Consider the following 23074-nt stretch of genomic DNA (forward strand, 5'->3'; position numbering starts at 1 on the left):
TGTGACTGTACATTGCGTTACTACTCTGACATAACTGTTTTCGATTAGAAGCAAAGAAGCCGTTATCTTTTTTATGTAGTCTACATGTATGGAGTTACGCTCACCCGTACGTCTATTCTACAAATAAATAACTGCTGGGCTGATCATGGATGGAATTTGGACAGGCGTTTGTTGTTTTAAGTAGGTCAAAAAGATCTAAAGAAAAAAAAACCCCAGCCTAGATGTTGTTCGTGGGTAAACGGTTATAGTTGCAGCATGTAGGTGATGACACCGCCTTGCGTTGAAGTGGTTCTATTTAGTCAGCTGAGCTCAGGTCAGTTTTGGGTGGTTTTGTAGTTTCGAGTCATTAAATGGCCATGAAACGGTCATGCTTTGTGTGGAGAACGTGTGGTCCATTCCGAATGGGAACTCGACCTTGCAATTATAACGCGTGAAGGCGAGCCTGAACTAGGCGCGCAAGCACGTTCCTTATCTGTAAGCGGTCAGTCATCAGGTGAAATCAGACCACTCTGTTCTGCAGACATGCCACATGTTCTCTGTCTCCTGCTCTTCGTGCTGTCTTGCAGTGAGTAATTTTTAAAAAATTATTTTAATAACATAAATAATGTGAAATAAAATACGATGTGAATATGTTCTTATTTATAAAATAATAATAAAAATACGTTAAATGTATAAGATATTTGTACAGTTTTAGGTATGCCTAAACTATTTTCTGCCATTGTCAATTATCGGAGTTTTCGTAATTTTTAATTGTACAAACAATTTAGAAACAAATAGCCATATTCGATATCGTTCTACAGGTCTGCACGTAAAAAAGCAAGGGCATAACAAGGAATGTACATACGTACGTAAAAAGTAAAATTAAATAAAATTCCACTGAAGTGATCGTTGTTGTAAACAAATAAAGTGAGATAGAAAGAAGTGACAATACAAGACAACGTGTGTCACAGTTAGGGATCAAGAATGTCGTAGCTCTTAGCCGGAGTCGTTTTGCATTCTTCTTTTTCATATATTCCATATGTAAACAATCAAACAGTTCATTATGAATAATGAAAAACTTAGGCGAAGTCTTTAAGCATTTTGCTTTGTTGATAAGAATTTCACCCATCAGAACAACATTATTTAACAGAAATTATGAAATTAACAGATTATTATGTTTTCATCAGAGAAATTCATTTTGTTAGTTTTCAACTATTCATGAAAATCATCCCAAAAATTTTGACTGTATATACAAGAGAACAATATTTGGACTACTGTTTTAATCTCATCTGGACAAAAGGTATAGGCCTATTATAATTTTCGCAATTACACCTGAGCCTGATGTATTTTTTTGGTAAGGTATATTCCATTCAGTATATTGAAATTGATTCCTTCCACTGTAGAAGGAATCGGGAAGTGTAGGTAGGCCTACTTGCTTTGTAATCTTTTTATAATACACAGTACAATGTCCAGTGTTAATTCAACTCAAACAGTGTTGATTTAACTCTTATCAGAAAACCTTTGTCCCACATTCCAGTTGATTAACATTGGACATTTTATTGTGGATTGTTGGGGAAAATAGAGGTTATGGAGTTTCGGTGTGAGACCATTGTGTTTAGATCTGCTGTAAAACAGTCACGAATGAATCTGTGTGACAGTTTGTCATTATTGAAGGAAAGACCATTGATGAACAGAGGTGGAATAGATGGCGTTGTAGATGAGGTAGGTGCCTTTTCAGATATCTATCTCTGTTTATTGCAGCCAATTCTGTGACCTGCTCGCTGATATTCGCCACAACGGGCAAGGACGTCACACTCCGCTGCCAGTGTTCCAAGAACCGGAACTGTCACGAGGAGGTTATCCGCTGGGTTCGAATGGACTCGAATGAATCACTGCAAATGATCGATAATAAATGTGAGCAATCGCACTGCCGATTCGCCAGCAAAACATTAAATGGCACTCACGTTGTACTCCTGACGATTGCTCAGGTTGAACCAGGGGATTCTGGTCGATATTACTGCGTAGAGCACTACAAACGCGACATCCAATTTAACGACAACGGAACCCTTTTAATGGTCGGAGGTGAGTAGAAACCCCGTCCCCAAACAGGCCTTCTGCTGACAAGAACTTCCATTGGAAAATAGGTCCTGGCTGCAGGCTAAAGTACTGTGATGTGAAAGGACTGTGATTTTGCCGTGTAACATCGTTTAGGAGTATAAAACTAGATCATGAAATGTTTCAGAATATGGTCCTTATAAGCAATTATGAAAAAAACAAAAAAAACATGCCAAACATGCCTCACTCATGACAGGCTAACTACACAGTAAAATGTTCAGTGTTAATTAAACCGGTGCCAAATGTACCTTGTTAAGAGAATTAATACTGGACATGTTACTTTGTAGTATGTCGTAAGAAAGTAATCCATGTAAAAGTTGCACGCATGTCATTTTCTTAGAGTAGGCCGCAAGATCCGAAATATAGGCTATAGCAGGTCGTTGGGAAAACAGTGTCCCTGGGGGGATAATAAATGCACCCAACATTTACTGGCACCTGTAGATGCAGTGTGACCTGTACCTGTCAATCAGGATGATTGTTGCTAGTTTATATTTTCACTGATCATGTGTGATAAAATAAACTGAACTGTGAGCTATCATCCAGACAGTAGGGAGTATTTATGCAATCATGAAGGCACATTGTGCTTAAATTATTTAAAAGGTTTTCAGCGGATAGTTTATTGATCTATTGTATTCTGTCCTTCCATTTCGTTATATATTAGTAGTCACTGAAATTATACGGAAACATAGAAAGATGGAGTATTATTTAACGTTTATTTGCCCTAATCTGTTGTATTGTTCTTGAGCAGATGTCTGGACAAACAGCAGTGAATTGCATTTGCTGAATGAATGGACGGGTGAGGGTGGAAGCCCAGAGCTGGATTGGAGTGAAGCTCAAACACCAAACAGTAGTCAAGAGTTTATATCTAAATGGAGGTATGAGACTAAAAAGAGTGCCCTTCTGGATGTACGGCACACTGAGTTGCGCTGTGTAGTGACCAGACTCAGTGCCCCCTGGGTAAATATGTACTGGCAGTCGACCCGCGAATCATGGGAAAAAACTGGCCAGACCTGGTCTTTGACAGACACCGAGAGAGGGTAAGTAGGATTCAGGGAAATTTTTGCATTCAAATGGACTATTCTTATTTTGCATGAAAATATGCATTTGAGGGCTTTTGAGTCGGTCAGTTGGTGAAGGCATAAACATAGCTATCGTAAGTCTGAACCTGTCATTACCTAACTATAACCTGCAGTCCGCAGTGCAGGGCAGAATTGGCCTCATCCTACCAGGGGTTGGGTGGGTTAAGTCATCTTGAGTTAACCTTGCATGAACTCCACCCATTAACAAGGTGCCCAGTGCAGTTACCATCAGTGAGAGACGCATCTGTCCTCTGACTGGTGCTTGTTCTCTTGTAGTAATGTGTGGCCTGCATGCTGTAAAATAGTCCCTGACTCTACAGAGCTGCTTACTGTTTATAGATAAACATTAGCCCTCCTTTACCTTATTAAATGGGGCAAAAAATGTAAGGAATAGGGTGAGCACAGGTGTGACAGGCTTAAATATGCAATATGTCTCTAAATTAATAATATTATATGGACTTAATATTTTTAAGTCCATGAAAATATTTCTAATCTTTTTGAACCCGATTTTTTTCCCCTGTTGGGGAAGCACATAATCATCTAGAATGTGATTGTATGCTGTAGCATTAAGATTTGCCCTTACTGGAACTAAAGGGCCAAGCCAAAACCATGAAAAACAGGCCCAGACCAAGGGGTGTCCAGACACTTTTGGTCATAAAGTGTGCATAAGGAAAGAAAGATGTACAAGTAGTCTATGCTTCTCTCTAACTTCTTGCTTTATTGTTTACAGGTACAGGGTAGAGAGCCAGTTGCGAATTGGACTAAAAGTGAAGTCTGACTGGGAGGATGAGGATGAGGATGAGTATGAGTACGAGCACGAGTACGGGTACCCAGATTATATACTTAAGGAGATGGATTTTGATAAGATGGTGGAAATGGATGAAGAATTGTGGTGTGAGGTCCAGGTTGGGGTGAATGTCTCTGTTCAGAGCCCAAAGTTTTCATTCCGTCAGCAAGGCCATACTGACTCTGGTTAGTATGAGTACACACTTTGTCTATCTGTCTTTCTGTCTGTCGGTCTGTCTATCTATCTAAATGACATCCTATTATGAATAGTCATCATTTGAATAAACAATTAAGGACATTAACAGGCTGTGCTTATATATCGTATTTTTTAAAAAGCTAAACATCCGCATGTAGGTAGACGTAGGCAACCAGCATGAGAACACGGCACACTACAATCTAATACAACATCGCCACCTGCTGTCTATGGATGTTATTGCACTTGAAACTTACTTCATAATTCCATGGCTATGAATTTATGAATGAATGTATGAATGTGTCCAATATGCCATGGTAAATTTAATATAATAGCCTTGATTGTTAGTATGTTTGTGTATAGCTACTATAATAGTCCAGTATGGTTCTATGTGATTTTCAGAATGGTGCAATGGACTCCTATATGGTGAAATAGCCTTTTGTGTGCTCTGTGTGTGCCTTCTCACCCTGCTCATCTGTCATTGTCTCCGCCACCAGCACAAAGGTATGCTATTCATGCTCCCCTAACACTGAAGGAGAAAATGTGTGAATGACATGCCAGTAAACACTACATACAGTGACTGAAAGAAAATAGAGGTGTGAGAAATTAGAGGTGTGTTACTCCCCTGTGTTTCAGAATCAGAACCATCAGCGACAGAAGTGTCACCAACACTGAACTCTTGCGTAAGCATTTCACATGTACTGTCACATGAACAACATCCTCCCATAACAGAATGAAGTATTTCATTTAGCTAAAGTTACAAATCACATCCATGCATGTCTTTGCAGAGAGATGTGTCCTCGGACACCACCTATGCTCTGGTTATCAAGAAACAACCCAAGACAGAGATGACAAAGACAGAGGAGCAGACAGAAGAACAGTCAGGAAGACAGACTGGTGTACAGCGAAGTGAGATACAAATGTGAAGAAAGAGTACTGCATGGGTGAAAGACAGAGATTTGGATACCTACAGAAAGACCCGCTGATACTGCAAGACCTGCTTGTGGGGAGAAGGAAAGAGAGGCAAACAAAGACAACATTAACAGAAATATTTGCCTCCATAAGAACAGTGCTTCCTAAATGTTTATTGCATCACATTTCGTTTGAAGATCTTTTTTCTGCAGCAAGACAAAATAACACAATTAATGTGCTACTTGTCACAATGTTTCATAATCTTTCTGTTGATTGATGAGAAATGTGCAGACTGTGCTGGATTTATCTTAAGTGAACAGTTTGGGCAATTACTTTGTTGCCTTAGCTCATGTTTTATATGATGAATTATTCAGTCATTAATTATTATAAATGTTCAGTTTTTCTCAGCTCAAAATAAATTCCTGTGATGCTAACTGTGCATCTTGTTTCTGCTATCTGGAGAGTAAAAGATGCTGATATTATATCTGTGTTACCAGCAGATATAAAAGGTTTATGTTCACGCTGTAAGTACAAAAGATTTGCTTCAGCTATTGTAAAGAGGAGATCGCTTGTTCATACTGAATCTCCAGTATTGTCTTGTCCTGTTCAAAAGTTCATTTCATCACCAAACTCATTCTTCAAGTTAATCCTTTTTTTTGAAGTAACCCAGCTGTTGCTAACCACAGCATGGAGGCACATTGGTTAGCACTGCTGCCTCACAGGAAGGGGGTTCAGCCCAGATCCCCTATGCATGGAGTTGGCCTGTTCTCCCTGTGCTCCTGTGGGTTTCCTCTGGGTACACAGGTTTCCTTCCACAGTCCAACGGCATATAGCCCTTGGCCAACACATGAAAATTTAGCCTCCCTGGCTAACTCACGTTTGCAGAAATGTTATTAATAGGCATTGACCTTGTCAAATAAACAAATAAATTAGCTTTACTTGTCAGTAATTTAATTATGTTTTTATTCTATTCAATTTTTTTTTTTGTTATGCTGAGTCTGAAAGCTTTCTGAAGTTTGCAAGTTTGCGCTGCTGTGGCCATTGCCAGGACTTTCCGTACACTTTAACCACCTTGCTAGAAAGAAAGAGGAGGAGATAAAAGAAAATACAGTGTGCCGTGAAAAATGCGGTTCAAGCAAACTATTCTTGAGGACAGACTGAGAAGAAGGAGGAAATCGCCAGACCTCAAAACATTTGTAAATGTAGCTCAGTCTCAAGGATTTGCAGTTTGCTTGTGAAAATCAAGAAATACGAAGAACACGAAAGGACATTCTAAAAGGCCTAATGTGAAAACGCTTGTGGGGGCCAAAAAAAAAATTTGACATTGATGGAAAAAAATGAATGTGTTCCCATGTGTTGGACACTGGACACCATAGGACTTAGTAATGGTGAAGAAAAGTATATCTGTTCAGTTTTTTAAAATTAATTTAGTGAACAACTGCAAAAAAGAGGGCTTAATGAGATCATTTTAAACAGAAATACTGAAAAAGTCATGAGACTTCACTATATTCAGAGAGGAATGTGCAAGATAAATCAGGAAGTTTTTTTAACCATCAAAGTTGAAATTTAGGTGAAAATTTCTAAGGCTTAATGTAGTTTAATGACATAACATCATAGTAAAGACATGTATGTTTTATTCAGGCAGCAGGGGTATGTACGGAGCAAAAATTTCAACTCAAAATAAACTTGTGGCCAAAATGGCCACGGCCTAAAACTGATGTTGATCAATCTCAAAAAAGCTCTCATAGAAATGTAACCTGGGGCTGAGAATGTCTAATTGGCACACCCAAATTTGGAACAGCAACTGTCTGCAACCACAGCCATATTGATGTGGGAACCTCACTGCCTGGGTCTGCCCCTTTTGCACACAGAGCTCTACGTTAGTAAACGGACGTAGCCACCTGCTTCTCTTGCCAAAGTCAGAAAATGAAAGCCAGGTACAAGAAGCTCTAAAAGCTGTTGAAAGGTTCTCATTCTTTTCCCCATGTGAAAAAATGATATGGCAAAATATACCTGAACTATACTATTTCATACTTGAAGTATTATTAAAGGTTATATAAAGTGTGCTGTGTGTACTATTACTTTCCACATGGGGATCTGATTGTGAACATGAGAAAATGTGCGACATTGGCTCTGAAATGCTCTCCTGGCTCAACAATACCTGACTTCCCTGTTAGGGACACGGTTACCAACCTGGGGACAGGGATTAATAAAACCACCAACGATATGAGGGATATGAATTTTAATTCATAGTTAGCGAGAGATCTCTTTCTGCATTCTAGGAATCTAGAATACAATTGGAGGAAATCTTGCAAGAGTGTCGTACGTTTTTTCATCACTAGAGGCCCCCAAAACTATGTGTCATATGTCAACTACTTTCGATAGATTGCAATTTCATCTGGATAAATAAACCCATAGTATTAAAAAAAGAAGCAATCAACAATGAAATCAAGAATATAATGTGTTAGATTATAGTTTTTAAATCAAGTAATTAATATTAATTGGATAGAAAGATACATGGTTAACCCCATAATCTCTGGGATATACTTCCCAATTTCGTTTTTCAAAGATTAGATGGTTTTTAATTTCCTTCTTTGATGTTCTTTCACTCTGGGCAAGCTTCCTGTTAAACTGGCCCTAATGTGTTGGTCACTTACAGTAACATGCAAAGACATTGGGAGAGTGATACAATTTTTGTTTTTTTGGATCTGTACTCCAGAGCATTGGATTTGAAATAAAGCAATGAATATGAGATTAAATTATTGACAATCATCTTTAATTTGAGGATATTTAATGAGATAAGATAAGATAAGATAGACTGTATTAATCCTCAGGTGGGGAAATTTGGGTGTTACAGCAGCAGATAATTTACATCCACATCTAATGATCCATGAAGGAATTCCAGACCTTTTTATATATAGTTCTACCATTTTAGGAGAGCAAACGTGACTGGACAAATCAACACAATATGAAGTAGTCTTCATATTTAGTACTTTGTGGCAAATTCTTTGCATTTGACGACTGCCTGAAATCTGCAACCCACAGACATCACTAGATGCTGGATATCTTCCCTGGTGATGCTCTGCCAGACCTGTGCTGCAGCCATCTTCAGTTTCTATTTATTTCTGGTGTGCTTTGCCTTCAGTCTTTTCTTCAGTAAGTGAAACACGTGTTTAACTGGATTCACCATTGGTATTTGACTTGACCAGTCAAGAACATTACACTTTTTGGCCCTGAAAAGCTCCTTGGTTGCTTTAGTAGTATAGAGACACACACAAAGTATGGTCACATTTCCTGCTTCACATTATTTTTCTGAGATTTTTATGTGTATGTGCCTGTATTTTTAAATACATTCAAGCTTTTCAGCTGTAACTCCTGCTCTCTCACCACATGGGAGAGCTGTGGTTAAACAGGAGCTGTAGATTATTCATGGGGATGTGCGAGGCTTCTTCTCTTGACAGAGAACATCCTACACAATGCAACACCACAAAAGTCTACTGTCTGCATTGTTTCCTGTTTTAAACAGGCATAATTAACCGTTCACTGGTATAACATGCCTGGGACTTAACAATATGTTTGGGGCCATTGTCCAGCTGCAAGGTGACGTCCAACAAGTTTTGAGGCATTTGGCTGGATCTGAGCAGATAAGATGTTTCTGTACACTTCAGATATCCAACACTTTAGAATCCATCCTGCCACTGCCATCAGCAGCCACATCATCAATGAGGACAACTAAGCCAGTTCCAGTGGCAGCCATACATGCCCAAGCCATACACTACGGCCATCTTGTTTCACAGATGAGGGGGTTCCTTCCTTTCTGCACACTTTCATCTTTCATTCACCTTGGTACATGTTCGTACTCGTCTCGTTTGCCTCATCTGTCCATAAGAATTTATTCCAGAACTCTACATTTTTTTATGTACTTTTAGAAAAATCTAACCCGGCTATTCTGTTTTTGCGGTTTACTGCTGGTTCGCATTTTTTGGTGAACCATCTGAGGTTATGCTGGTGTAGTCTTCTCTTTATGACAGCCTTTGACACATCTATACCAACATCCTGTGGAGTTTCCTTGACCTGTTCAACAGTTGAAAACAGTTCAACAGTTTTTTTTTCCACAATAAAAAAAGTCTGGTCCAAATATAGCAACGGGCCCACCCTATACTTCTCTACATTCAGAAATCAATGGTATTAGCATGATGTAATAATGTAACATTTATTAAAGATATACATAACAGGAAGCTTGCTCATGCAGTCATATACCAGGGGGCCTCTACTTACAATGTCACCTGGAATCAGTCACAGACTTTTCGAGCCTTTGGTTGTCTAAAGCCGCGTTTCCACCCAAAGTACTCAAAACTTTTAGTCCCAGGAACTACTTTTCAAGGAACTAAAAGGTTCCTTCAGTTGTCTGCGTTTCCACCACGGTCTAAAGACCCGCGAAGGTTATGCAAATTAGTCCACTGACGTATGAAAAAGCGACGTCATCGTCGGTCTATCTGTCGTATGATTTCTTCTGTAACCCCATACTACCACCGAAGTAGCCTACGTTATTTTCTAATAACCGGGACAGCCCGGAGGGGTTTATTCCCCTTATACAACGGGTTACCAACAATGACTATATATGGTTACTTTAGTATTTATTGATTTTTATAGACTTATTCACCTGAAATTGAAATATTCTTCCGCGGCCGTTTGGGCATATTTTACCGTTGTCCGCAAAACTCTCGTTGGTAGTTCGACTTGGACCGTTGTTATGCAACAAATAGGATATAACAGGCCGATAGTCAGATTGTAACTGTTTTATATATCCTCTCAAACACATTCATTATGTTTTTTATGCGAACATTCACTTTCATGTCTTGACATCCGAGGCAATAGAATGCATTCACATTCTACAAATAACATTCTACAACAACAGCAGAAAACATGCACACGTCATAAACAATTTGCTGTTGAATTGATTAATTCGACTCTTACCGTCATTTCCAATATAGGCTAATCGCAAAATGACAAGAATAAATAGAATGAAAACTCGGACTTGCGTGAAAATATAAATTAATATTGCAGTGGTACAGCCACAGAATACTAAAACAAGAAAAGAACAGAAGAGCACACGTTATAATCCTCAATCTTAATTTCTCATCTGTTCCAAGACGTTGGCTGGCTATAACCAAAAGTAGGCTACTGCGCCGCATAACATACAAATTTGAAAATAATTATTTTTTTATTATGAAAATAAATCGGTTTGCGGCTGCAGACTTATAAAAATGGCGGTTGAAATAAAATACTGCGAGTAGTCGACCAATCAGAAATACTCAGCGCTCGCGCCCCACCCCAAAAGTTCCGGTACTTTTGGAAAGTGCTACCCCCCGAGCAGGGACTTTTTTGGGGGTAAAATAAAGTCCCCGGAACTTAGACCCTGGTCCCTGCGGTGGAAACGCAGCTTAATACCACAGCACACTAGACTAAAATGTATACAGTATTGTTTTCACTCCTCCTGGAAACGACTAATAAGGGGAAAAATCTAAAATATAATTTTAGGTTTAGTTCAGTTGGTTCATAGTAGGCTATGCCAGTACACTCTAGGATCTATAGGCCACAGTGTGAATACAGACAGTATTGTTAGTATAAACATGTAGCATAAGACTGAGCTTTTTAATCAGAGTCATTAAATAAATCAAGTCATTCCTGTAAACTTAAGAGTGAACGTTTTAGAAAATAGGCTGTATCCTTTAAATAGCTTTCAACAGCACTATTAACACAACTGATCATTAACATGAAGCTGGTGTAATATAGCAATGTGTTGTTAACAGTTATGCAATGCTTAGTTACGTTGTCTGATTGTCTTTGTAAATTTCCAAGACTACCTCACTGAATACACAATATAGACACTAGTAACAAGATTATTCTGAAAATGATCAATAAATGCACATTTTAATTTAAAAGAACTGATTGCGTGTAATAAAAAGAAAAACTAAGTATTTTTGTTGGTATATAATAAAACCCTTTGATGAAGAATCGCACATACATTATACAATATATTTATCACATGCACTCACATTAAGAGTCATTGAATGTTGATATCAGCCAGATAACCAAAACAAAAAATAAACAGTACATCTTATGAATATTAATTCATATCTAATATGAAATATTACAACATTTTAAAAAGTATAACTGGATTTACTGATAATTGAGAGTCATGCACCATAATCTTTGGCACTCAGTAGATGAAGTTACCCTATGAAGTAAGTTTCCATCCAAGTTAGTTTCCACTGCACAAATGTGCATGCAGAGGGCGAGAATCTCTCTCTCTCTCTCTCTCTCTCACACACACACACACACACACACACAAACACATACACTGTGGGTGGGTGTGTGATGGTGAGATATTTCTCTCTTTTTTGGTTTGGCAAGGTTTGAAAAAGTTCATTACAATTAATCTCATCATGATTTCGTTATTTATAGTTTTGCTGATTATCCTCAAGTACCGTGAGTATTTGCTATTATTATTATTATTATTATTATTATTATTATTTGTATTATTATTATTATTGTCGTCGTATGCAAGTACTTGAAGATGGATCATGTTTAACTCCGTTTTCTGTCCCTTAGAAACTGCTGATCCTATAGTATTCAAGGACATAGGGCAAAGTGTGACCATCCACAGCCGTGTCAAAGAAATAACGCTTTATGACACATCCGTCAGCTGGTACCGTCTGAGACCGAGTGGAAAGATGGAGCAAATAACTAATTTATACCCATACAAGTTAAAGGACGGTCGTTACAGTGGAGAGCTTCCCGTGAACTCTAAGGATACGCATCTAAACGTCTCCAGTGCAACAATCGGCGACTCCGGACGCAGCTTCGCCGCGGTGCTTTCTGAAAATAACTTGAAACTGGGTTCCTCCAAAGTTGTAGCCGTAATAGGTAAGATACAAGTGCATGCCATGGGAGAATTAAGTTGGGGATTTTCCACCAAAAATGTCTTTGTATAGAGCAACATTTCTGCGATATTACGGATTGCAATATTTGTAAACCCGAAGGTCGATCTCATAACAATGACCTGTGTATATGAGTTATATATATATATATATATACACCGATCAGCCACAACATTAAAACCACCTGCCTAATATTGTGTAGGTCCCCCTCGTGAAAAATCGCCAAAACAGCTCTGACCCGTCAAGAGTTTTTAAAATCATGTGGAAATAATTTACCCTCCAACAATATCTTAGCTTTTTATATCCCTGTAGCAACTAATAATGTATTAAACTACCAATAGTGTAATAACTCCCAATAATGTAATCCATTTCCAATTTTTTAATGTAATAAAAAACAATTAATGTATTAAGCAGTAGTAGTAGTGTACTTTATTGATCCCCGGGGGGAATTTGCACTGTTGCAGCATCAAAGACAACAAAGTAACACAATCAGATACAAATTTACAACAGATACAAAATATCAGATACAAATATACAGTAGATACAAATATATACAGAAATCCAAATATACCAGAGGACACCTTCAGAGGTGGAGTCCATGCCTCGATAGGTCAGAGCTGTTCTGGGGGCTCGAGGAGGACCTACACAATATTAGGTAGGTGGTTTTTTAAGGAACAAATTTCCCTAATGTTGACACCCATGTTGGGTACTGAGTAGGCCAGCCTTTACAAGCAAAAAGGTGCAAATGAATTATGTTTTGATACAACTTGATATGGATACAATTTGATGCACCTGTACCACCTCAGTTGCAAGCGTTGGTATCTTTTCATGCACTCTTTCATATGTTTTTCTGAGAGTGTTTTTAAAACACAGCTGAACAAAGTCTCGGCTATCATTGCCACAAGGACATTGTTGAAGCTGAACCTGTCAAAAGTCACTGTGAATAGACTACACTCTGCATCTTGTATTTGGAAAATTCTGATTTCACCATTTAATCATATTACAGCGAGCGGCCTATAAGCAGTGGGCACTGTATAACTGGTTTGTTCTGTTCATGGACATTTGGCTCTTTGTAACGTGAACCCTACGAGTTTCAAAAACAGAAATCTCACAATATCTACATTCATTTGATAAGATTTCTCAAACTGGGAAAAAAATTTGACACCATTCGACTTCAAAGACAACTGAGTTTGAGGCAGAGCTAAAATATTTGATTGAGTAGTCTTCCTTTCATCCAACCACAAATGCCAAATTCAGTTGTCCAACAATAAGTGCTTCAAAGATTCAACAGAAACAAAAGAGGGAAAAAATAATAAAAATATGAATAAAATCTAATTGAATTTAGTCACATTCTTCACCACCTCATTTTCTATTCTACCCCAGTTACTGAACACACAACACCCCGAACACCCCAGATAGTTTTGAACATCTCCAGTTGAAGCTTATCATACATAAACTCCAGTGTTACTCTGGCACAAATTAAAGCTGAACATTTCAACAAAATCAAACAGTTTTGCCTGACCAAAAAGAAAGCTTTCAAATGTGCATCTGTGCTTTCATCCCCAGTGGACACATAAATAAAAACAGTTTCAGAGAACACACAAGACAACTCATTAAACATGGCCTCAATATTCTCAATTATTGATTACAGTTCAGCTGTCAGTGACTATTTGTCTTTGATCGCTCCCTTGTCTTGTTGAAGTATTGAGCGTGCTGAGTGATTTGGATAACACTTTATTACCTGCTTTTCAATTTTGTTTTATTCATAAAGATAAATAGTTATGCCATCGGATTGTGGGAAGTTTCATTCCTACCTCAATACGTTTTGTAAGATAGACAATGAAAATGGCTATGGAAGAAAATCTGTACAGAAACATGGTTCTCAACTGTAATGTCAAACAACTATGTGGTTATCAATCCCACTCTGCTATGCGAGTGAAGGTTATTTGTTCAGGAAATGCTTGAAACAGGAGGCATAACTTTCCCTAAGTGTGTCCACCAATCAATGTCAGGTTATAATTAGATTTATTTAACCAGGTAGGTCAGTTGAGAACAGGTCATTTACGGTGATGACCAGTCATGTAATTTTAATTTCCCATTGTGGTTTCATGAGACCCATTCTGCTATACATCCCGTCTCTCTTTCTCCTCAGATCCCAAGAGCCTCCCTGCAATGTGCGTGTTCCTCGGTTGCACAGGAACCATTCTATGTGAATTGAAAGGCGGGGGTCCACACTGGAGTGATCCTCAGTGGGAAACAGATGATGCCAAAGACGGGCTGACGTTGTCGGAGGCCAAAGCTAAAACTTTTGTAGATGAGCACGGCGCATTCATACAGTCCTCCATCCTCTCTTTGAAAGACAGGATCCGTGGTTTGAACTGTGTCTGTAGGCACAGCACTGGAGTCATTATTCGAACCCGGGTCATGCAAGATAGTAAGAAAATGTTTTTTTTCTCCCTGTTTTATGCTTTATCTTCTCATGATCCGTCTCCCATTCACTTATCATAATTGTCTGGTTATTAGCCAACTCTCCCCAAAATTTTAAATGTAACAATTGTAAGTAGCTTCACGGTGTAGTGCATTATTGTTGCCTATTTAATCGCTTTTCCACTGCATGGTACCGGCTCAACTCGACTCGACTCTACTCACCTTTTGTGGTTTTCCATCGGGCAAAAGTTGTGGATAGTACCTGGTACCTGGTATTTTTTTGGTATCACCTCCGTCGAGGTTCCAAGGAGATACCAAAAGGTGACGTGAAACACTGCAGACCACTGATTGGTCAGAAATGGCAGTGTCATGTGGCATTGCTATGACGACCAGCTACATTGACGGGGGTACTATCTGCAGTGGAAAGCTAAGCATCTGGTACCAAAAGCGAGTAGAGTTGAGTAGAGTCGAGTCGAGTTGAGCTGGTACCATGCGGTGGAAAAGTGGCTTTTATGGTCCCAGTAGCCTATGATTTTAATCAAGTTGCCAAACTTAGCTAGGGTAACATATTGAGTTCTGCATAATACATACACAAAATTGAATTAAGATATTCCGAATCTTAAGTTAAGTATTATAATTAAGTCCTGTACCTCCATCAAAGATACAAGACTATCCAGGATCTATAACACTCGTTCTCAGAGTCTGTGTGTAATTATAAGTTGTTTTGTCATATTGAGACGCTACTTCAGTGCAAGGATCAGTGCCAGCTTCAGGCAAGGATCAGTGCCAGCTGCTGCTGTACCTGTCTCCCCTGGCTGTGGTGCTGCTGCTGGTGACTGTGACAGCCAGTGGGCTGTGGGCCTGTAGACGGAGGAAGTAGAGCCCTTTCGCACAGGTCAGATATTCAATACAACTGTCTCCTGAAATATATCAAGTATAATGCTGGAGTGAAGAATGTGCTTTCAGTAACTGAACTCTTTCAATGTCATTTAGCATTTTTTCATAATATCACATGGAAAATTTATTCCACAACTATTAGTATTTCCACTTTTAAAAAATCTCTCCCTCTCACTCCCCCCCTCTTTCTCATTCTCTCTCTCTCTCTCTCTCTCTCCCCCCACCCCCCCTCTCTCAGGGAATGGACAGCACTGACAGGATCTAAATGAGTGGCATATGTTAGGAAGCTGGATTTGAAACTCAGGGGTTGTAGGTTTCATTCCGCAATGGGACTCTACCACTGTACTTTGGCACAATATGCCTGCACTTTTTCAGTACACATTCAGCTGTAAAAATGGATTGAGTGTTCACAGAAAGTCATTTCATCTGACAAGAGCATCTGTTGACTGCATAAAATGCAATGGGGCTTGAAGGAGTTTTATTTATTCATGTATTTTTGAACTTGTGTTTTTACAAGCAACTTATTTGTGTATGGTGAAGAGTCATGACATCATAGTTTGCAGATTACATTTTTTTTGTTCCATGTTTTGGCCCTCTAAACTTGTACTTGAATGTTTAGAGGATAATGCTCTCCAGTTTCATTATGTTCTTTACTAACCACTAGAGATATATTTTTATTTATATGTGGGTACCCCACTGTTATTGGTAGAAGATCAAATCTTTCTGTCCAATGAGTTTTACACTCTGATATTACATAGGATTAAGTTTGAATGATTTGATTCAATTGTTTTATTGGCCTACTTTTCTGTTAAATGTATATGTTGTACAATTGTGTTGTACATTATATTTTACTTGTGACAAACTTATTGCAACTGAATTAAATAAAAAGCTTGACTGGAGGAGATCATAATGATTGAATAAACTTATTTTCAAACTGTCTTTTTCTTTTATCTATTTCTTTTACATCCTGTCACCAAGGGTGTGGTGCTGTGCAAGACCATGGAAACATTTCTAATTATAACTACGTACAGGCAACAACACTTTCAGGTAGTCACGAAACGGAAGTGGTCCACCACCTTCACACACGCCCAGAGTCACTGGTGACAGGATTTGGCTGAATGATGGCACTGAGCCTCTTCATCAAGGTCTAATGTCATCATTGTTTTGATAACCTTAGGGCCCATAGTAGTGGCCAATTGCAGTCCAACATAAAATCACTTCATGTATTAAGATGAATGTGTATAAAACACAGCTCTCATTGAAGCTGCCAACCATTTAAAAGAGCAAAAGGACTGGCTAGAGTGAGATGCTCATGTGATTGCAGGTATACGAACGTATTGTAATTTATTTGATCATTTGGTTTGAGCAAAAATACTTTTTTCACAGTCCAAAGACAAGCATTTTAGTAAAGTCTGAAGTGTCCGTAGGTAACTGTAAATGATTTTATAAGTGAATGGTGCATGTATTCTTGCCTCTCACACAATGTACGGTGGGATAGGCCGCGACCCTGACCGGGGTTAGATAATGAAAGGATGAGTGTCTGCTAAGCGATTGAGATGCAATTTAGTGTAATGTTATACTATACCGGAAAAAGTATACCACTGAAACACTTAAGCAATAAAATACAAATATTTCGCATGTGACTGTACTTTGCGTTACTACTCTGACATAACTGTTTTCGATTAGAAGCAAAGAAGCCGTTATCTTTTTTATGTAGCCTACATGTATGGAGTTACGCTCACCCGTACATCTATTCTACAAATAAATAACTGCTGGGTTGATCATGGATGGAATTTGGACAGGCGTTTGCTGTTTTAAGTAGGTCAAAAAGATCTAAAAAAAAAAAAAAAAAACCCCAGCCTAGATGTTGTTCGTGGGTAAACGGTTAAAGTTGCAGCATGTAGGTGATGACACCGCCTTGCGTTGAAGTGGTTCTATTTAGTCAGCTGAGCTCAGGTCAGTTTTGAGTGGTTTTGTAGTTTCGAGTCATTAAATGGCTATGAAACGGTCATGCTTTGTGTGGAGAACGTATGTTCCATTCCGAATGGGAACTCGACTTTGCAATTATAGCGCGTGAAGGCGAGCCTGAACTAGGCGTGCAAGCACGTTCCTTATCTGTAAGCGGTCAGTCATCAGGTGAAATCAGACCACTCTGTTCTGCAGACATGCCACATGTTCTCTGTCTCCTGCTCTTCGTGCTGTCCTGCAGTGAGTAATTTTTTTAAATTATTTTAATAATATAAATAATGTGAAATAAAATACGATGTGAATATGTTCTTATTTAGAAAATAATAATAAAAATACGTTAAATGTATAAGATATTTGTACAGTTTTAGGTATGCCTAAACTATTTTCTGCCATTGTCAATTATCGGAGTTTTCGTAATTTTTAATTGTACAAATAATTTAGAAACAAATAGGCATATTCGATATTGTTCTACAAGTCTGCATGTAAAAAAGCAAGGGCATAACAAGGAATGTACATAAGTACGTAAAAAGTAAAATTAAATAAAATTCCACTGAAGTGATCGTTGTTGTAAACAAATAAAGTGAGATAGAAAGAAGTGACAATACAAGACAACGTGTGTCACAGTTAGGGATCAAGAATGTCGTAGCTCTTAGCCGGAGTCGTTTTGCATTCTTCCTTTTCATATATTCCATATGTAAACAATCAAACAGTTTATTATGAATAATGAAAAAGTTAGGCGAAGTCTTTAAGCATTTTGCTTTGTTGATAAGAATTTTAACCCTTCAGAACAACATTATTTAACAGAAATGATGAAATTAACAGATTATTATGTTTTCATCAGAGAAATTCATTTTGTTAGTTTTCAACTATTCATGAAAATCATCCCAAAAATTTTGACTGTATATACAAGAGAACAATATTTGGACTACTGTTTTAATCTCATCTGGACAAAAGGTATAGGCCTATTATAATTTTCGCAATTACACCTGAGCCTGATGTATTTTTTTGGTAAGGTATATTCCATTCAGTATATTGAAACTGATTCCTTCCACTGTAGAAGGAATCGGGAAGTGTAGGTAGGCCTACTTGCTTTGTAATCTTTTTATAATACACAGTACAATGTCCAGTGTTAATTCAAGTCAAACAGTGTTGATTTAACTCTTATCAGAAAACATTTGTCCCACATTCCAGTTGAATTAACATTGGACATTTTACTGTGGATGGTTGGGGAAAATAGAGGTTATGGAGTTTCGGTGTGAGACCACTGTGTTTAGATCTGCTGTAAAACAGTCACGAATGAATCTGTGTGACAGTTTGTCATTATTGAAGGAAAGACCATTGATGAACAGAGGTGGAATAGATGGCGTTGTAGATGAGGTAGGTGCCTGTTCAGATATCTATCTCTGTTTATTGCAGCCAATTCTGTGACCTGCTCGCTGATATTCGCCACAACGGGCAAGGACGTCACACTCCGCTGCCAGTGTTCCAAGAACCCGAACTGTCACGAGGAGGTTATCCGCTGGGTTCGAATGGACTCGAATGAATCACTGCAAATTATCGATAATAAATGTGAGCAATCGCACTGCCGATTCGCCAGCAAAACATTAAATGGCACTCACGTTGTACTCCTGACGATTGCTCAGGTTGAACCAGGGGATTCTGGTCGATATTACTGCGTAGAGCACTACAAACGCGACATCCAATTTAACGACAACGGAACCCTTTTAATGGTCGGAGGTGAGTAGAAACCCCGTCCCCAAACAGGCCTTCTGCTGACAAGAACTTCCATTGGAAAATAGGTCCTGGCTGCAGGCTAAAGTACTGTGATGTGAAAGGACTGTGATTTTGCCGTGTAACATCGTTTAGGAGTATAAAACTAGATCATGAAATGTTTCAGAATATGGTCCTTATAAGCAATTAAGAAAAAAACAAAAAAAACATGCCAAACATGCCTCACTTATGACAGGCTAACTACACAGTAAAATGTTCAGTGTTAATTAAACCGGTGCCAAATGTACCTTGTTAAGAGAATTAATACTGGATATGTTACTGTGTAGTATATCTTAGGAAAGTAATCCATGTAAAAGTTGCACGCATGTCATTTTCTTAGAATAGGCCGCAAGATCCGAAATATAGGCTATAGCAGGTCGTTGGGAAAACAGTGACCCTGGGGGGATAATAAATGCACCCAATATTTACTGGCACCTGTAGATGCAATGTGACCTGTACCTGTCAATCAGGATGATTGTTGCTAGTTTATAGTTTCACTGATCATGTGTGATAAAATAAACTGAACTGTGAGCTATCATCCAGACAGTAGGGAGTATTTATGCAATCATGAAATCACATTGTGCTTAAATTATTTAAAAGGTTTTCAGCGGATAGTTTATTGATCTATTGTATTCTGTCCTTCCATTTCGTTATATATTAGTAGTCACTGAAATTATACGGAAACATAGAAAGATGGAGTATTATTTAACGTTTATTTGGCCTAATCTGTTGTATTGTTCTTGAGCAGATGTCTGGACAGACAGCAGTGAAGTAGATTTGCTGAATGAATGGACGGGTGAGGGTGGAAGCCCAGAGCTGGATTGGAGTGAAGCTCAAACACCAAACAGTAGTCAAGAGTTTATATTTGAATGGAGGAATGAGACTAATGCGAGTGACTTCCTGGATGAATGGCACACTGAGTTGCGCTGTGTAGTGACCAGACTCAGTGCCCCCTGGGTAAATATCTACTGGCGGTCGACCCGCGAATCATGGAACAAAACTGGCCAGACCTGGTCTTTGACAGACACCGAGAGAGCGTAAGTAGGATTCAGGGAAATTTTTGCATTCAAATGGACTATTCTTATTTTGCATGAAAATATGCATTTGAGGGCTTTTGAGTCGGTCAGTTGGTGAAGGCATAAACATAGCTATCGTAAGTCTGAACCTGTCATTACCTAACTATAACCTGCAGTCCGCAGTGCAGGGCAGAATTGGCCTCATCCTACCAGGGGTTGGGTGGGTTAAGTCATCTTGAGTTAACCTTGCATGAACTCCACCCATTAACAAGGTGCCCAGTGCAGTTACTATCAGTGAGAGACGCATCTGTCCTCTGACTGGTGCTTGTTCTCTTGTAGTAATGTATGGCCTGCATGCTGTAAAATAGTCCCTGACTCTACAGAGCTGCTTACTGTTTATAGATAAACATTAGCCCTCCTTTACCTTATTAAATGGGGCAATAAAATGTAAGGAATAGGGTGAGCACAGGTGTGACAGGCTTAAATATGCAATATGTCTCTAAATTAATAATATTATATGGACTTAATATTTTTAAGTCCATGAAAATATTTCTAATCTTTTTGAACCCAATTTTTTTCCCCTGTTGGGGAAGCACATAATCATCTAGAATGTGATTGTATGCTGTAGCATTAAGATTTGCCCTCATTGGAACTAAAGGGCCAAGCAAAAACCATGAAAAACAGGCCCAGACCAAGGGGTGTCCAGACACTTTTGGTCATATAGTGTGCATAAGGAAAGAAAGATGTACAAGTAGTCTATGCTTCTCTCTAACTTCTTGCTTTATTGTTTACAGGTACAGGGTAGAGAGCCAGTTGAGAATTGGGCTAAAAGTGAAGTCTGACTGGGAGGATGAGTATGAGGATGAGTATGAGTACGAGCACGAGTACGGGTACCTAGATAAGATGGTGGAAATGGATGAAGAATTGTGGTGTGAGGTCCAGGTTGGGGTGAATGTCTCTGTTCAGAGCCCAAAGTTTTCATTCCGTCAGCAAGGCCATACTGACTCTGGTTAGTATGAGTACACACTTTTTCTATCTATCTTTCTGTCTGTCGGTCTGTCTATCTATCTAAATGACATCCTATTATGAATAGTCATCATTTGAATAAATAATTAAGGACATTAACAGGCTGTGCTTATATATCGTATTTTTTAAAAAGCTAAACACCCGCATGTAGGTAGACGTAAGCAACCAGCATGAGAACATGGCACACTACAATCTAATACAACATCGCCACCTGCTGTCTGTGGATGTTATTGCACTTGAAACATACTTCATAATTCCATGGCTATGAATTTATGAATGAATGTATGAATGTGTACAATATGTCATTGTAAATGTAATATAATAGCCTTGATTGTCAGTATGTTTGTGTATAGCTACTATAATAGTCCAATATGGTTCTATGTGATTTTCAGAATGGTGCAATGGAGTCCTATATGGTGAAATAGCCTTTTGTGTGCTCTGTGTGTGTCTTCTCACCCTGCTCATCTATCACTGTCTCTGCCACCAGCACAAAGGTATACTGTTCATGTTCCCCTAACACTGAAGGAGAAAATGTGTGAATGCCAGTAAACGCTACGTACAGTGACTGAAAGAGAATAGAGGTGTGAGAAATTAGAGGTGTGTTACTCCCCTGTGTTTCAGGTTCAGAACCATCAGCGACAGAAGTGTCACCAACACTGAACTCTTGCGTAAGCATTTCACATGTACTGTCACATGAACAGCATCCTCCCATAACAGAATAAAGTATTTCATTTAGCTAAAGTTACAAATCACATCCATGCATGTCTTTGCAGAGAGATGTGTCCTCGGACACCACCTATGCTCTGGTTATCAAGAAACAACCCAAGACAGAGATGACAAAGACAGAGGAGCAGACAGAAGAACAGTCAGGAAGACAGACTGGTGTACAGCGAAGTGAGATACAAATGTGAAGAAAGAGTACCGCATGGGTGAAAGACAGAGATTTGGATACCTACAGAAAGACCCGCTGATACTGCAAGACGTGCTTGTGGGGAGAAGGAAAGAGAGGCAAACAAAGACAGGCAGTCAATTAGGTTTCTGAAAATTCTGTGTTTCTGTCTCTCATTGTAAACTTGCAGCGTTTGTCATTTCTACCCAACCTTCAAATTTTGGGGAAACATTAACAGAAATATTTGCCTCCGTAAGAACAGTGCTTCCTAAATGTTTATTGCATCACATTTCATTTGAAGATCTTCTGCAGCAAGACAAAATAACACAATTAATGTGCTACTTGTCACAATGTTTCATAATTTTCCTGTTGATTGATGAGAAATGTGCAGAGTGTGCTGAATTTATCTTAAGTGAACAGTTTGGGCAATTACTTTGTTGCCTTAGCTCATGTTTTATATGATGAATTATTCAGTCATTAATTATTAAAAATGTTCCATTTTTTCTCATCTCAAAATAAATTCCTGTGATGCTAACTGTGCATCTTGTTTCTGCTATCTGGAGTGTAAAAGATGCTGATATTATATCTGTGTTACCAGCAGATATAAAAGGTTTATGTTCACACTGTAAGTACAAAAGATTTGCTTCAGCTATTGTAAAGAGGAGATCGCTTGTTCATACTGAATCTCCAGTATTGTCTTGTCCTGTTCAAAAGTTCATTTCATCACCAAACTCATTCTTCAAGTTAATCCTTTTTTTTGAAGTAACCCAGCTGTTGCTAACCACAGCATGGAGGCACATTGGTTAGCACTGCTGCCTCACAGGAAGGGGGTTCAGCCCAGATCCCCTATGCATGGAGTTGGCCTGTTCTCCCTGTGCTCCTGTGGGTTTCCTCTGGGTACACAGGTTTCCTCCCACAGTCCAAAGGCATATAGCCCTTGGCCAACACATGAAAATTTAGCCTCCCTGGCTAACTCACATTTGCAGAAATGTTATTAATAGGCATTGACCTTGTCAAATAAACAAATAAATTAGCTTTAATTGTCAGTAATTTAATGATGTTTTTATTCTATT

At 38.7% G+C, this 23074-nt stretch overlaps 3 protein-coding genes across 8 annotated transcripts in view; all 3 read left to right on the top strand.

Moving 5' to 3' along the window:
• Positions 1 to 16271, top strand: part of LOC118220818 — a 61497-nt gene extending 45226 nt beyond the window's left edge. The window contains exons 1-5 of one of the 4 annotated variants that reach the window (XM_035405184.1): positions 11443 to 11556; positions 11680 to 11994; positions 14161 to 14442; positions 15185 to 15330; positions 15571 to 16271. In XM_035405184.1, coding sequence (XP_035261075.1) covers positions 11514 to 11556; positions 11680 to 11994; positions 14161 to 14442; positions 15185 to 15315 — 771 coding nt within the window. In that variant the 5' untranslated portion in view covers positions 11443 to 11513 and the 3' untranslated portion in view covers positions 15316 to 15330; positions 15571 to 16271. Of the gene's footprint in view, positions 1 to 11442; positions 11557 to 11679; positions 11995 to 14160; positions 14443 to 15172; positions 15331 to 15570 lie in introns of those variants that run through there. The other 3 variants (XM_035405203.1, XM_035405158.1, XM_035405133.1) reach the window with 3 other exon arrangements.
• On the top strand, positions 320 to 23035 carry LOC118220744. Its single transcript, XM_035404926.1, has 8 exons — positions 320 to 565; positions 1741 to 2061; positions 2843 to 3131; positions 3904 to 4145; positions 4555 to 4658; positions 4791 to 4835; positions 4941 to 5175; positions 22121 to 23035. Exons 1-7 carry the CDS (start codon positions 523 to 525, stop codon positions 5076 to 5078), a joined length of 1182 nt encoding a protein of 393 aa, XP_035260817.1. The 5' UTR covers positions 320 to 522; the 3' UTR covers positions 5079 to 5175; positions 22121 to 23035.
• Positions 17259 to 23074, top strand: part of LOC118220725 — a 28567-nt gene continuing 22751 nt past the window's right edge. The window contains exons 1-7 of one of the 3 annotated variants that reach the window (XM_035404883.1): positions 17270 to 17540; positions 18717 to 19037; positions 19819 to 20107; positions 20881 to 21095; positions 21505 to 21606; positions 21734 to 21780; positions 21886 to 22536. In XM_035404883.1, coding sequence (XP_035260774.1) covers positions 17363 to 17540; positions 18717 to 19037; positions 19819 to 20107; positions 20881 to 21095; positions 21505 to 21606; positions 21734 to 21780; positions 21886 to 22023 — 1290 coding nt within the window. In that variant the 5' untranslated portion in view covers positions 17270 to 17362 and the 3' untranslated portion in view covers positions 22024 to 22536. Of the gene's footprint in view, positions 17541 to 18716; positions 19038 to 19818; positions 20108 to 20880; positions 21096 to 21504; positions 21607 to 21733; positions 21781 to 21885; positions 22537 to 23074 lie in introns of those variants that run through there. The other 2 variants (XM_035404901.1, XM_035404892.1) reach the window with 2 other exon arrangements.

Source organism: Anguilla anguilla, chromosome 1 (assembly GCF_013347855.1).
Source record: "Anguilla anguilla isolate fAngAng1 chromosome 1, fAngAng1.pri, whole genome shotgun sequence".
Classification (NCBI taxonomy): Eukaryota; Metazoa; Chordata; class Actinopteri; order Anguilliformes; family Anguillidae; genus Anguilla; species Anguilla anguilla.

Coding starts and splice junctions, on each gene's coding strand:
- LOC118220744 (XM_035404926.1), top strand. CDS start 523: ATGCCACATGTTCTCTGTCTCCTGCTCTTCGTGCTGTCTTGCA. Junction 2,062..2,842: donor AACCCTTTTAATGGTCGGAG/GTGAGTAGAAAC, acceptor GTTCTTGAGCAG/ATGTCTGGACAAACAGCAGT. Junction 4,146..4,554: donor GCAAGGCCATACTGACTCTG/GTTAGTATGAGT, acceptor TGTGATTTTCAG/AATGGTGCAATGGACTCCTA.